The following is a 15,287-nucleotide window of genomic DNA, read 5'->3' on the forward strand; positions in this document are numbered from 1 at the left end:
ACAAACTCTCTATGCAAGTCCTGTGCATTCCAAAATCCAACTGCTGAGCTATTCTGAGCATGTTTTAGAACATGATCTCCGGTCATGTCAAAGGCATTTTTCTCACAGTAAAACTCGGAGCAGAGATCTATACCAACGATATGAGACTTCATAATAAACTAGAAGGCTATCTGTGTTTTTTCAGCGCAGAAATGAAACAATAATCCCTGCAGCACAAATCTCAAAGAGGGAAAAGCTCTTGTTCTTCAGGCCCGGCCCCGCCTCCTCCTCCTCCTCCTGCTTGCAGGGGACAGAGAGGGTAGAAGTTAAGCAGTCAGCTCTCTGCCATTGTTCTTGTTCTGGACGTCTGCGAACGGGACGGGTGGCGCTGGTCGGGTACCGGACGGCAGTCTGTCGTTATGACGGGCTCCGGTCCGAAGCTCGGGGTCCTGCTGCTGGTGGCGGTTCTGCTGCAGACTGTGGTCGTTACCATCACCGTGCTGCACTTCACAACGGCTCTCAACTCGGTAAGGAAGAATTTAAAGTTCGGACAGAGGAGTCAGGGACGCGCGGAGGCTTTTACGCATGGCCGTGCTTTGCGCACAGCGAGGCGGGGGCAAAGTTGATGCAGCCGCGTTTTACTTCATTTTGCTGCTGACTTAATTAGACTTTTAATGCGCAGTTGAGCGGTGACAAGTTCTGGAGCAAACCACTTTAATTAGTTTTGCGCTCTGGTGTTGCTGCTGCGCTCCAAAGAACATATAGCCCACTTTTAATTTCTTTTTCTTTTTTTCTTTTCTTTTACACATTGTAATGCAGGTCACTTATGCTGCTCTGGAGTTAGGTTTGCACAATGCAATGTCACGCAAACATACACACCTTGTTTTTCTCTGCAGCTGCAAACGTAGAACAGAGAACAAGGAAGTTAAAAAGAAAAACAGCAGGAGAGGTGGCCTGCAGATAATTTTACGATCATCTGTGACTGTCAGGAAGAGTTTGTACAGACCTATGCGCCTGAATTTTTGTGAGTGTGATTGTGCTGCCCTGACTGTACTTTTGGTGAAGTACATCTGAGAGTCCTCTGCTCAGATGGATTCAGTCCAGTACAACTCTCAGCCTTTGTTTACAGTAATCAATCATTAACCCAGAGATGAGATGCAGCAGCGATATGTGGAAAATGAAACTTAAACACATGACAAGGAAGGAAAGGGATGCATGCCAGGAAATTATGATGACTCAGGTTCTAAAGCCAACTCTTTAGACAGTAATTGTTTTAGTGTGGACAATGGGCATTTTTCTACAAAAAAAGAGCAAGAAAAATTGGTGCAATTAAGTTAACATCAGCATGTAAAATTGTGTTTTTAAAGCGAACAGACCTTGAAAACAACTTTTGGTTTTGCAAACAAAATGAAACCACAGAGACCGTCAGGTGTGTCAGGAATGTTTGATGGGAAAATAAAGAGACATTGCTCCACTTGTTCCATGCTATTCTTCATACCTTCACTATTCGCAGATAAAGGAGACTTTTGCCAGGAGCAGTGTCTCCTGTCTGACGGGCACTGACCTGCAGAGCATCACGGATGTGCGAGGGGATCTATGCTGGCAGGTCACTCAGCAGGTTCACCTCCTCATCGAGAAGGTACAGTATCACGAGGAATTATTGCTTACTTTTACCCCCCAGAACTTAACTGACCTATAAAATCCACAAACTGTATGTAAACAATGAATGCAGCCACTGTGGCATTACTTTGAAATTAAATTAAAACTGTGAAAGAAATCAGGGTGCATACTTTAAAGCTACAGTCTAAATTAATAGAGAGAAAGCGTCTTAACTTTAAGCTGTCAGTGGGATGTAAAAACATGTAGAGAATAAGCAGCAAATCTGATAAAACCCTCTTTGGCTACTTTGCCCTGAAATGAGGTTTAACACTAAAACCTCTTAGGGGATCATTTTGACCTCATCCTGCAGGAATACCAATGATGGCAAATAAGCATTTCTTAAGTTCATTTTCATTGAAATATATGTTTTGTTACAGATTTGACAAAACAGTATTTAAAATGAAGTATTGACGGTTTTGCTTGTTATACAAATAACTAACTTCACTAATAAACAAGCAACACAACAGCTAACACATCTAAATAATTTCATTATTGTAGAAGAAGAACGTCACTGAAACGTCTAAGAGAAATGGTGTTAGTTATGCTAAAATAAACAGGGTATAAACACAGTGTGCTCATTGTAAAAACATTTTAAATCTAAACCTCAAAGTGGGTTTCAAAGTAATATAAACATTTTAACAGATTCATTATTGTAGACGTTTGACACACACTCCAGAGCCCCACACTGACTACACGATGAGTAAACCAGTATTAGTCATGAAATGTTATCATTCGTTCATTAGAGTGCCGACACAAACAGCAACTCAACATATGCTGAATACGCGCCATGTTTATGGACACTATGGATACAGGAAGCCAAGAAAAAGTCAGAATACACTTAAATACATCTTTATATTTAACCAATAGAGAGCTGTGTCTGCTACCACACAGCAGAAACCGCCTCTCCTGTTCACATGCACAGCAACTTGATTGGCTTTTAACTTGCTGCTCTGAATATAATGCCTCTGACGTCACCTGCTTCTTTCTAAAACCCTCTTCTGAAGCCTCAGTGATAGCATTTTGGCTGATGCCATGCTGATGTTGTTGTTGCTGCATCCATAGACTGTTTAGTTGTAACCTACAGACACATATATCAGATAATTAGTACTTAGAAACAGTGATAAAATACCAAAGAAGAGACAAAGACTTCCTGGAAAAGCTGTTGGTATCCAGAATCCACATATTAGCAGAGAGCTACAGGCTACCTGTCACTCATCAGACGCACAGCCCTAACTTTAAGCCTTAATAAACTTCAAATAATTCAGGTCTCATACAGCTACTATGAAGGGTTCAATGAGTCACTAGAATAAAAACAGTTTTCAGTAAACCTGTTTAAATCTGCTGTGAAGGTGTACCTGTTAAACCTGGGAGTTGGGGGGACTGACTCACTTTAGGAGCCTCAAGTGGTCATTAGAGGATCTGCAGCTTCTGGCAGCTCAGAGTTGCTTTCATGTTTCAGCTGCAGAGTTTTTCCGCTTGGTAAAATCTGAAAATGAGCTGTGCATATTGGTTTCAGCCGATCTCTATTAATGACTCGAATGATTTGGCCAGCTGCTGAGATTTCAAAACTTAATTTCTTCTCCTTCACTGCACTGCATCAAAAACTCCCCACCCACAGGGCTTTGGAGACATTGCTAACCTCCTACACTCCTCCCAGCTGCAAAGTCTGAAAAATGCTTACAAAGCAAATGCTGAAGAAGGTTTATTGTTATTTTTTATTCCGCGGTCCCTTATTTAATTGAACTCCGCACAGCTGGAGTTCAATTAAATTTCAAGCAAAGCAAATTTCAAGCAAAGTTTTACTCTTGATGATAAACACAAGAGGGGGGCCACGGGAGATCAGGAGTACGACTAAAAAAACAAGGGTTCTGTTTAACAGGGCTCCATTGTTATCCTAAAACTATTAATTTATTGTTTTCCATGGGATTCATTGGCAGAAAGAAAAATGTAGAATAAAGGCAGCTTTATCTCTTAAACTCAAAGAGGGGTCATTATTATTATCATTATTAGGGGCTTCCTGTGGATATTATTATCATTATTAGGGGCTTCCTGTGGATATTATTATCATTATTAGGGGCTTCCTGTGGATATTCGCTGAAGAAAGAAAAACTGAAATGATCCAAATCACTGCCTGCGGATGCACAATGAACTCCTTCATAGCTGGAGATGTGATGTGATCCTGTGTGGTTTAATCAGCACAGGAATGCATTCACCTGCCCTGCACTGACACACACACACACACACACACACACACACACACACACACACACACACACACACACACACACACACACACACACACACAGAGCAAACATATTCATTTTCTTTTACTTGCTATTTGTGCACATTGTTTGTTTTCGTTCCCTTCTCTCCTCCTCTGACTTTGCTGCTCTGCTAAATACTTCAAGTTGGATTTTTTCCAATTCTGCTGGTTGATTAAATTTAGTTCAGAATATAAACAACACAGAGACGGTCTGATCCAGGACGTTGGTTTGGGTTTTTAAACCTGGAAGGAATCTGAATTTACAGTAGTATTTCCTCTAAAAACACATTCAACAGGCAGGTGAATGGTAGAAACCTAAAAAACACCCATAGCTGCAGATGTGTTGGTGTAAAGTTTTACAGCGTCAGTTAAACCTAATTTAATCATTGTATTGTACTCACTGGCCACTTTGTTAGGTACACCTGTTGAGCTGCTTGTTAACAAAGATATCTAGTCAGCCAATCACATGGCAGCAACTCAGTGCATTTAGACATGCAGACAAAGTTCAACCTGATCATCAGAATGGGGAAAAAAGGTGATTTAAGTGACTTTGAAAGGTTGTTGGTGCCAGACAGGCTGATCTGAGTGTCTCAGAAACTGCTGACCTGCTGGGATTTTCCCACACAGTCATGTCTTTGGTTTACAGACACTTGTCTGAAAAAGAGGAAATATCCAGTGACCGGGAGTTCTCTGGATGAAAATGCCTCATTGATGCCAGATTGAACTGATAGGAAGGCGATAGTAACAAACCACTCGTTACAGCCAAGGTATGAAGAAGAGCTTCTCTGAACACGGAACATGTCAAAACTTGAAGCAGATGAGCTACAGCAGCAGACGACTCTCCTGTCCGCCTGGTGTGATGAGTCTTAGTTTCTACAAATGTGCTAGCACCAATATCGGCAGGATTTTTCCACTAAGAAGCATTATTTGCGTAAAAAAGACATCTTAAGACAATTGATCCTGTAGGAGAAAATATTTCCGTTTGAACCAAAGCAATGAACCGGCTGACCAGCAGTTTGTCAGACTGACAACCTGCTATTAGTATTCCCGTGCTGAAACTATGACATCTTGTTTTTAAAGTATGCATGAATCTCTAATCTCCGATCATTTGAATAAGTTACCTGTTGTTATGTTCTGATCATCTCTTTGACCGCTAAATAATCATTAAATGATGTCTTATCTCTTTTCTCAGATTCTTTCAGAAAGCCTCTTCTTATTTTCTTTTAAAACACATTTCTGCAGCTGAGCTAAACTGTCCAGAACCATTATTTATAAAATGGTTTTAGTTGGTTTGGCAGTAGTTTCCAATTAATTGGCAAAAGAAATGAAAAACACGAGGAAATTGGAGACGGGTCGTTTCCAGGAAAGAATCCGTTGCCAACGTTAACACGAAGACTTCTTTTTTTATTAAAAGGAGCAAGTCTCCTGATCTGATGTCAGCACATTTACAGGGTCAAAGTTAGATAAGACGCTGCTTGGCAGGTCTGCGGTATGAGCTGATGGCCCCACTCGGCAGATAAAGTGGCGAAAGGTTATTACTATGTTTAATGTTACAGACATATTACTCAAAAATCTTACTTTACCACTGTTTTTCCTACAGTCATTGTCTCAGCAGAGGCAGAGACAGAGGCTGAGGCAGAATTCGTCGGAAGTGAAAGGTGAGAAAGCAAAACCGAAACATGCAAACATCTGACCTATGACCTACTAAATACTGATCTATCCTCTGATCGGACTTTTCTGGGTGTATTTTCCATCCTTTCCTTCACGTTAGATGAAGTCTCCCAGGTGCTGCTCTCTCTCTCTCGCCCCAAAGTTGCCGCTCATGTCACGGGCAGCTTTGTCCCCAAACTGGAGCGAGCAGGAGGAGGTGAGTGCTGCTGAAAGTGGCCGCTAGGCGGATTGCGTTAGAGCAAAATTTAAACGGCATGCACAGAGTGACCTTTCAATTTAAAGGCAACGTCTGTATTTTATTCTTGGACTCTACTAGCGTAGCTTTGCATGAGTTACACTTCAAAATAAGCCAGATCCCCTGTCTTAAACAAGCTGTTTGCCCTTTAAGCCAACTTTCTTCTTATTGAATGCCCCTCATTAACAAAATTTGGACAGCAGTTGGGTGCGGCTTCTGGGCCTAAGATGACCACATTAGGGATATCCCCTCTCACTGACATCATAGAGATTTATGAGTAGAACAAACTCCCAAAACTGAGAGTTTTTGGCTCAGAATGATTACTTTCACATATCCTGACCTCGTTATTAGGAGTCTTTAAAACAAACTGTTGAACTCCACCACCCTTAAAATTAAGTTTTAGCTGTCATCACATGTGATTGCATAACAGAATCTGATGTTGTCCACTGCCTTACTTCCTCAGCTCCAGTCTTTGCTGGGCGGCGCGTTTATGGCCAGAAGATCTCATGGTGGGAGGGCCGTAAGGGGCTGGCCTTCCTCCAGGACGTCCAGCTGGTGGATGGGGAGCTGGTGGTGTCGCAGCCGGGCCTCTACTACGTCTACGCCCAGACTTACTTCAGACACAGCCACCTGGGGGAGGATGGAGAGGACAGCGAGGAGGTGGAGGATAGGGGGAAACCTCTGCTGCAGTACATCTATAAGAAGGTGAGAGACACATTCATAAACTAACTTATCACTTTTTGTTCTTTCACTCGTCTAGTGTTGTAAATATTTGGTTTGACCTGTACTCATGCATCGGTCTAATTATTCATTTTGGCGATAAAACAAAACTCCTTCTGCATGAATTAAATCCAGCTTGTCTTGACCTATCTGCACATTTATTTGTAATCTTTTAGTGTTTGTTGCACAGAACATCGCAGACTGTTGAGTCACTGGGGTGGGGGTGTGTTAGGATGGTGTCTGACTAGTAAAATATGATGACTAATAAGCATTCAGACAGAATTGCTGTAAATATCGAGTAACCTTTGGCTTCTGCTTTGTCAGCTAAAACTTCAATTAAAGGGGACATATTTTACCCATAAAAATGAAAAAGAGCCATTTTCTAGCATTATGCTTGTGTATTAATGGGCATTCAAATCCATTGTGCTTTTTATTTTTGGATCAAAAATGAATTAAAATAAAAATGTCGAAAATGGAGCCCACTGGGGCATCCAGTCTGGTGGAGGAGGATGTAATAGTTGGGATTGTGTCGCAAGTTTTAAAGCTGATGAGTTCATGAGAGTGTTTGTTCAAACTGTTAATTTCTGCCAATTCAGACGCCTGAATCATTGTTTGGAGTCTTTGGAGTCCTTCTGAAGAAGACATTACAGATGGCCTAGGGCTGTGCGATATGACCAAAATCTCATATCCCGATATAAGAATTATATCGTCCGATAACGATATAAATCACAAAAATGTAACATTTTTGTAAATTCTGTGAATCTCCTGCAACTCGACTTGCGTGAAGTGTTTCCAGCTGCGCGTCGTGTAGCTGGAGTCGAGTGTTTTAACCGATGCATGAAACTATACATTTTTAGACATAAGTTGTAACGGCCGCCATTTTCTTTGTGAGAATTTATTACACGGCGTGCTGCGGGGAACAGCCTGTTCTAACGTTTGAGTCTAAGGTTTATTTTTTAGCACCTGGCGGCTCTTTTTTACTTCTCATCTGTAAATAATCTGCTCTTTCACATGATTCAGTTTATTTTGAAAAGTCTCAACAGGGTCTTGAGCTTGAAAGGTTTATGTGGAACATAAACAAGCGGACACGCGATGGTTTTACCGTCGTTGTTGCTAACAACAACACATAAAAACAGGTGCTTGTCCATCTGTAGTCTGGTTATATTAAATATAAGAGAAAGAGAGAACGAAACAAACGATAGCGTAAAATGAAACAGACGTTTTTATATCGTCATCCGGTATATATCGTTATATTGAACAGCTCTAAGATGGCCTGTGATAACAAACCAAATTAAGGAGGTTGAGCCGAGGATCTGCACTGATGCTTCTCCGTTATTTATGACAACAGTCTTTCTTGTAGTGACTGTGGAGACTGTGCAAGTGGAAAAACATGCTGAACTTATTGTCACAATTTTATAAGGCATCCCGGGCGTGTGCCATCTGTTTGTAAATGGATGTTTTATTAAATGTGAATGTTGGACTTCACTAGTTTAACAGTGGTCATGCTTGATGTTTGCAGGTATGTGACAGTAACCAGTCACTCACCAGGCAAGCTGCAGCTGATTAGCATTAGCCAAATTAGCTGCCTCAACTATCACCTGACCAACTTCCACTTGATTTTTTTACCAAGCGAAAACCTCTGGTGCTGAAATGATACTGTGTAGTACAGGCCATCAAAGAAGTCTGTGTTAAAGTTTTTCTGAGTAACAGTCTTGGTTTTTATTAGTGAGCATTTAGAAGCCAGCCACCGAAGGGCCATATGCCAGTGTACTCATGGAGCACATGGATTGGGTTCTTCTTTGTCTTTTTCTTTGTTTTTCTGAGCCGAGATTATAATTGAAATTAATTTGTTTTGTCCTGCAAAAGACATTCTTGGACCAGAGTATGATTGAGAAACTTGTAAACATCTCCCAAGAAAGCTTTTGTTTAAGACAAAATCTAGGAGTTTTTTGATCATAAGCAGTGACAGCTCGCTGACAGCTGATTGGTTGCTTCTCTTCTCTGTGGTTGAGACTCAAACATGAAATCAAAATTTGTAATTCCTGCCTTCACGCCACCTTTGAAGCACTCATTCTTTAGCACTTCTAACATATCGCATTTCTCTCACCTGCTCTTCTCCCAACAGATGAGCTCATACCCGGCTCCCATCCTGCTGATGAAAACAAGCCGCACTTCCTGCTGGTCCCGAGGTTCCCAGTACTCTCTTCACTCTGCCCACCAGGGGGGGCTGTTCCCGCTCACTACCGGCGACCGCCTGTTCGTCACGGTGACAAATGCATCTGCTGTGGACATGGACGAGGAGACCAGCTTCTTCGGTGCATTTCTGATCAGCTAGAGTAGCAGGTCCTGGACTGGGCATCTCGGGTTTTGCCTGATGAAATAGCTTAATGATGCTACCGTGCTGTAATGATGAGTGTGGTAACATCTAGACTTCTCCTAGAGTTTAAAACTATGAAAGTCAAGGCGAAGTCAAACAACTTTTACGACACTGGTTCTCTGGGGGGAGAAGACACTGATGTGGCTGTGCATGAGTGCTTATCAAACCAAACAGACTTTTGTATTCGAGTGTCTTAAAGTAAGTGTGGACTGGACTTTCCAGGGGTGTAGTTTTTTTTTACAAACATCTCTTTAAGGCGGAAGTACAGTTTTTAAGGATATGTAGGCCCAAAAGCAATTTTAATATCCAACTAGGCATCTAATGCCTAATTCATAGCTCTGGGTCCAATATCCAACCTAGATCTTCAGCAAAATATAGACTACTTGTTGCACAAACTGTTTAATTTCTTGTTGTGTCATCTACAATCTGTGTGGAGAGCAAAAGGAGGATTCAATTTGCTAAAATGCAATCTAGAAAGGAGTTCCTAAACTAATCCACGGGCTACACCGGAATACCCCCCAAATTACGCGTCTCCAGAGGCTTAAACAACAGACTAGCTGAAATCTTGGATAGGTAGGTCTCAATGTCACACTGAGATGCAAACCTGCAGATCAACTCTTACAGCCTACTACACACCCTGAGGCAAATGTAATGTAGGGCATGCATTTTAAACTGCTTCAGCCTAGCTACAGTTGCTCCACACCTGCAAGCCACTTTGTAGCCCACCTTCACCTACCGCCTCTTTTTCTTTTCTTCTCTGCGGGGTCTTGCTGCTGCTGCAGAGGTCCCAGAGCAGAATCATGTAGCCAAAAGTAAATTAGTGCAGATGGAAGTAATGTTTTGCCATAGTGGTCTTGCCTGGGGTAGATTAAACTGATAGACAATTTGGCTGTGAAGTGGCTGTGCAACACAAATATCCACAGGAAGGTTTGCCAAAGACCGAGAGTTTGTCAAACTTTTATTCTTTGTTCTTATTCTTGTTTAACCCCTGAAGCAGTCGTGCCTAAAACCACCAAAAGTTTGAACCATTGAAACTGCCTGTGTTGCCTGAACAGGCTTCCAGTCCATCAGGGGGCTAGCACAAAGAATCAGAGCTTTAACGCTTATATCCAAGCCTATGACTAATTTAGAAACACTAAGAAACTTGTACGTCTTTGGACTGAGGGAGCAAACTGGACCACCTGAAGAAAAGCCCATGGAGGCACAGGAAGAACACAAAAGCTCCACATAAAAGGCCCACCTGGCCACAAAGTTTAAACCAAGGAACCATCTTGCTTTGAGGGGACAGTGCTCCCCACCAGGCCTGGATACACCAATCACAAATAAACAAAAGCAATACCAGCTGCAGTTGTTTTCAGTTCTGCCATTAAGAAATGTTTGTATAAAAGTCATTTGAGTCCACACAGAAATTTTAGGTGTATTCCTGTTTAGAGATGTAAATGCTGTGCTATATTTTTTTATTTTTATAATAATCATTTAAGTATTGAGTTCATGAACTCTTTGTTCTTGATATTCCCCCAGTCAGAGTACAAACATGTGGGTAAAAGTATAAACCTTAGAGACAATTTACTGCCTTTCAGATATACTTAATATACAGACCCATCATGTTGACAACTATATTGGGACTATGAAATAGGGCTGCTTACAGACTTCTTACAGTCTCGCTTTTTTCTGTCAGACGTCAGCATTTTGGCTTGTCCACTCAAACCTTTCTCCAAGAGGTGCATTAAATGCTCCCTTGCAGTTGGTATTCATGCTATGTTGGATTAACTGCAGATGTGACTTTCAGACTCTGGAAAATGGTCTGCATCTAAACAGCAGAAATATGTTGTTTTCATGTCTGTGTAGCTCTGCTGCTTTCCACATTGTTGTAGTGAACAACACAGCAGATGCCTTCCAAGGTAAATTCAAATTAAAAAGCTGTTTTCACACATGCTCTGCAGACCCGAACCTTAGTAGACATGACCAGACAGAGGTGCATGATGGAAAACAAATGTTTGAGGCAATCAAATAGGACCGTAGCCTGATTTAACCTTCCAGATCTCTCGTATTAGGTCCCAGTGATTTGTGAGAGCAGAGCAGCTATTGTTTGGTACAGCACTAATGATTTGGTGTCAGAAAAGAAGAAATTCAACTGTTGAAAAATGTCTTTACTCAGTCTTTCAAAAGTCTTAAAAATAATAAAGCGTGAGAACAGAATATATAACAAATAAGGTGACCAGGTTTTTCCTGTCTGCTAGCTGTCAGTAAAAACTGGCGGCCAAGTGATTTCAAAATTTATGCGATGGGAATCAAACCAGTGCACTCCCCAACAAGTTCCAGGTCACGTCTACTGTCCTGCCAAGGAAATGTTTGTTTTCATGTGCAACTAGAGCATCAAACAAACCACACAAACAGCTTTTTTCCTCCAGTTTTTGCTTGTTTAAAGCAGCTGGCCTCAAATTTCATTCTGAGTGGAATAAAATATAAAATCTTGATTCTAACTTAAGGTGCAGAAAACCTGGAGAAGTTACTATAATTAACATCATCATCATCTGCTAATGGCGTGAATGTAAACCCCCTCCAAATATTTACCATTACCACAAAAATGATCAGCTCGATGCTGCTGAACACGAGACTACACCTGGTAATGTAACTTTAAGCAACGAATACTTTTAATCTGGTTATGAATTCAATCTCAAGTATCCCCATTAAAGGTATTTTGTTGTATTCACTGATGGATGCAGCAAGATTTAGTTGAGTTTAACGTGACATAAAAAGACATGAATGCAACATTCACTGTATTACTTATGTAAATAAATACAAAGCACAATCATTTCTCGTACGTTGTGTTTAAGAACGCGTGTTTGAACTTTTGTAAAGGTGGTTGTTTAAGTTTTGTTAAGTCATGTTATGCTCCGGACCAGCTTTGGTGTAAAAATGTGATTTCACATTTGTGTTTTGGGGTTAATTATTTATGAAGTGGATCTACTACAAAACAGTCCATGCTATTTTTCCCTTTCACTCCCGATCAGACTGGGAAGTTGATGTGAATTAAGCCAGTACCTTAAATTCAGCCCTCTTTGTCCACTTCAGTTTATTTGCCGGACATCAAAAACGGACACTCATCAGGTTATTAAGAATTAAATTCTTTGCCAGACAATTAAATGTGAATGTAAATAATCCAATTTTTGTGGGTGTAAATATGTGAAATAAAGATTCAATAAAAAAGCTCTTTGGATTTTTGTCCATTGTCTTATGTGAGAGACAGTTGCACTGGAGATGAGGGTGAAGTCCAAGCTCTAATCAAAAGCTGAGGTTGGCAAACTCTGTGAGTCCAGAAAGTCAGCTCTTAAGGATATAATAAGAAATTCTAGGAAACATCTGCTGAATGGACCGGTATTTATATTGTGCCTTTCTTCTCTGAGCAGTCAAAGTGTAAATCATAAATTAATACCACCACGTTTTTGGAAAACTACAAAAGCACACTCAGTAACGTGATGTCAGGCTGCAGCAGTACAGCATGTTCTCTGGTAGCACGAGCAAGCAAGCGGGTCACAGAAGTCATGGAGGAAGAAGCCTGGGATTAGGAGATTTTTCTTTCTCTAAAGGTCTGAAAACCAAATAAGCTGAGTCACTTTAATCCTCCTCAAAGTTTGAAGGGTTGCTGTTTGTTTGTGGTTATAAATTAGGGGCATTAAATGCTGAAGAGAACAGAAAATTATGCAGTTTAACAAAGAAATGTGAATGCATTAAAGCAGACATCGTAAAAAGAAAAAGAAGACAAAAAAAAGAAAATACCGTTAGCATTTAACAATTATACAAAAAAAGAAAAATATATGTAATAATACACTATGTGTAATTAAGGAATTAATTTTTAGGGAAAAAAACAAATAAGCAGCTGAATAAATAAGAAAAAGGTGTGAACGTGTATTATTTGTGATCTACGGGGGGTTAAAATCCTTAAAATCACAGATCTATGTGATTTATATGATTTAAATTTGCAAAACTTTTTTAAACGTGGGCACAAATTGTACCTCATGTGAAATACCTGGGGTTATAAATTACATTTTAAATTTAAATAGATGACAAGTGCCAGGTTTTTTCTCCAAATAAGACACACGAAAGCAACATCGAAGAGCCCGATATCAGACACAGTCATCAAATCATGCCTCGGGTCTAAAAGCAGGCAAACATAAGAGAATAGAACAATGAATCAGGGTTTCTGAATAGAATAGAATAGAATAGAATAGCCCTTTATTGTGATTGTACATATACAACAAAATTATGGGTGCTTAACACCAACTGTGCAGGAGTAAATTATCAATAGTAAGATAGCAGGAATAAATATCAAACAGAAGAAATATGTACAATCAAGAGAAATATATACAAAACAAGAGGGGGGGGGGGGTCAGACTGATGGTGCAGTTTGATGGTGAGGATGTCTGCAATGGTGGTGTTGAACATTAAGCCGTAGTCCACAAAGACCATCCTCACGTAGCTCTTTCTGTTCTCCAGATGGATCTGCAGGGCGATGTGATGACATCCTCTGTGGACCGATCTGTAAGCAAACTGGTGGGGGTCGAGGGGGGTGGTAGACAGACTCTGATGTGCTGAGACACTTTGTGCTGGAAAGGCTTCATGACTACAGACACGAGGGCTATGGTGCTAAATAAATAAATGAGAAAATGAGGCTGTCTATGCCATTCTTTTTTGGGGGTGGGGGGGTGGGACTAGTGGTGGAAGCCTTCCGAAAGGTGGGAATGGTGGCATAAGTCAGAGAGAGGTTGAACAGCCTGGTGAGCATCCCTGCCAGTTGGTCTGGGCAAGCTTTTACCACAGCCTCGGGGATGCCATCAGAGCTGGCTCGTGGGGTTTACCGTTCTCAGTCTGCTCCTGACCTCATGGGGTGTGCTGGGTAAGGGGGGGGCTTAAACTGAGCAAAGACGGTGTTGAGCTCCCCTTCGAGTTTGAGGCTGCTGTCTGGGGTTGGGGATTCGGTGAGAGCTTGGATGCAGCGTTGATGTAAAGCACTTCATTTATATTCAGCTGTTCAATATCAATAAATGAATAGAGACCAAATCATTAAGGAATCTCAGAATTAAAGGAACAAGACACATGAATTTACAAATAAAATGTAAATCTATAAAGTCAGTGCGTCTTTTAAAATACATTCATTTAATATGAAAATATAAGATTTTGATGTTTGTCAGTAGTTTCACCAATTACATTATTAATACAGATTTTAATTTGAAATTGACGTAATTTTGCTTTTCGATTGCTGTGATGACGTCCGTGTCTGTTTTGTCTTTTTTTTTTGTAAATGTTTTATTATTAGAAAGAAAGAAATTGTTACTGATCATCATTATTATAATTTTTCCTTTTTACAAGACATATTATTCAGAAGAGGCATGGCACAAAAACGTCTGAAAAATAATTAAATAAAGGTATGATAAATAACTATTGTGTTACAAATAGAATTAAAAACATGGAGACAGATTTTTTAAGTAATGCAGAAGAAGATGAAACAAACCAAGTATATCAGACATCATGTTTAATAATTAAGCTAAAAAATGATTGGTAAGATTTTGGCAAATGAGATGGATTCTTCTGACAATATTTATAACTATTTTAACATTTTGCACAAACTTATTTGCCTTAGAAAATAAATAATTAGAAATTAACCCAGAAATTACTTATAATTGTAATAATATAGAAGGAACTGGGACAAAATCTATTGATTACCTATATTTTTATTCATGTCGATTTTAAAAGAAATTAAATCTAATGAAAAGTTTCCATTTTGTAGAGTTTTTAGATTTGTAATAGATGTATTTAAAAAGCTTTGGTAAATAGCAGAACATGTTATATTGGAGACTTGTTCTCACTCGACTGACAGTAATTTATACAGTTGTAAACATGATCCACAAAAATGTGAATATTGAGATATGAAAGATTACTGAGAAAGGATGTAAACATCTGGATAAAGAACAGAAATTGCAATTAATAATTTCTAGACACACACATATGTAGTGTCTGATCTGTGTGATTGTTTAACTTCCAGGCAATAAAAGTTCTTTAAAATCACATTTTGGGGATATGTTGACAACCTTTTTAAATTCTCTTTTAAATTATATTTACTAGTGATTCTATAAAGGCATTTGTTTAGTAAATTTGAGGAATGATAATACGGTTCATTTTGAAAATGCTTTAAACTCACGTAATAAGAAGAATGCTACCAAGTAACAACGCTTGCTTCTAAACTAGACTTTGTGGACAGCAGTTAAATTGTTTTTAAATTTTTAATTACATTAAAGTCTTCCATTTAAGATTTCCTGATATCCAGTCAATTCTTTATGAGGTGTGTAGAATATAAACCTTGACTATTTATTTTTCACGACATT

At 39.8% G+C, this 15,287-nt stretch overlaps 1 protein-coding gene across 1 annotated transcript; it reads left to right on the forward strand.

Annotated features, from left to right (window-relative positions):
* Positions 1-320: 320 nt before the first annotated feature.
* Positions 321-12,124, forward strand: LOC146380624 (tumor necrosis factor ligand superfamily member 10-like). The gene is made up of 6 exons (XM_084939823.1): positions 321-506; positions 1,493-1,618; positions 5,502-5,559; positions 5,673-5,768; positions 6,271-6,512; positions 8,653-12,124. The coding sequence occupies exons 1-6, from the start codon at positions 399-401 to the stop codon at positions 8,860-8,862; spliced, it is 840 nt and encodes a 279-aa protein (XP_084795949.1). The 5' UTR covers positions 321-398; the 3' UTR covers positions 8,863-12,124.
* The last annotated feature ends 3,163 nt before the right edge of the window (positions 12,125-15,287 follow it).

Source organism: Perissodus microlepis, chromosome 9, assembly GCF_051167445.1.
Source record: "Perissodus microlepis isolate ML-2025 ecotype Zambia chromosome 9, ASM5116744v1, whole genome shotgun sequence".
In the NCBI taxonomy this organism is placed as follows: domain Eukaryota; kingdom Metazoa; phylum Chordata; class Actinopteri; order Cichliformes; family Cichlidae; genus Perissodus; species Perissodus microlepis.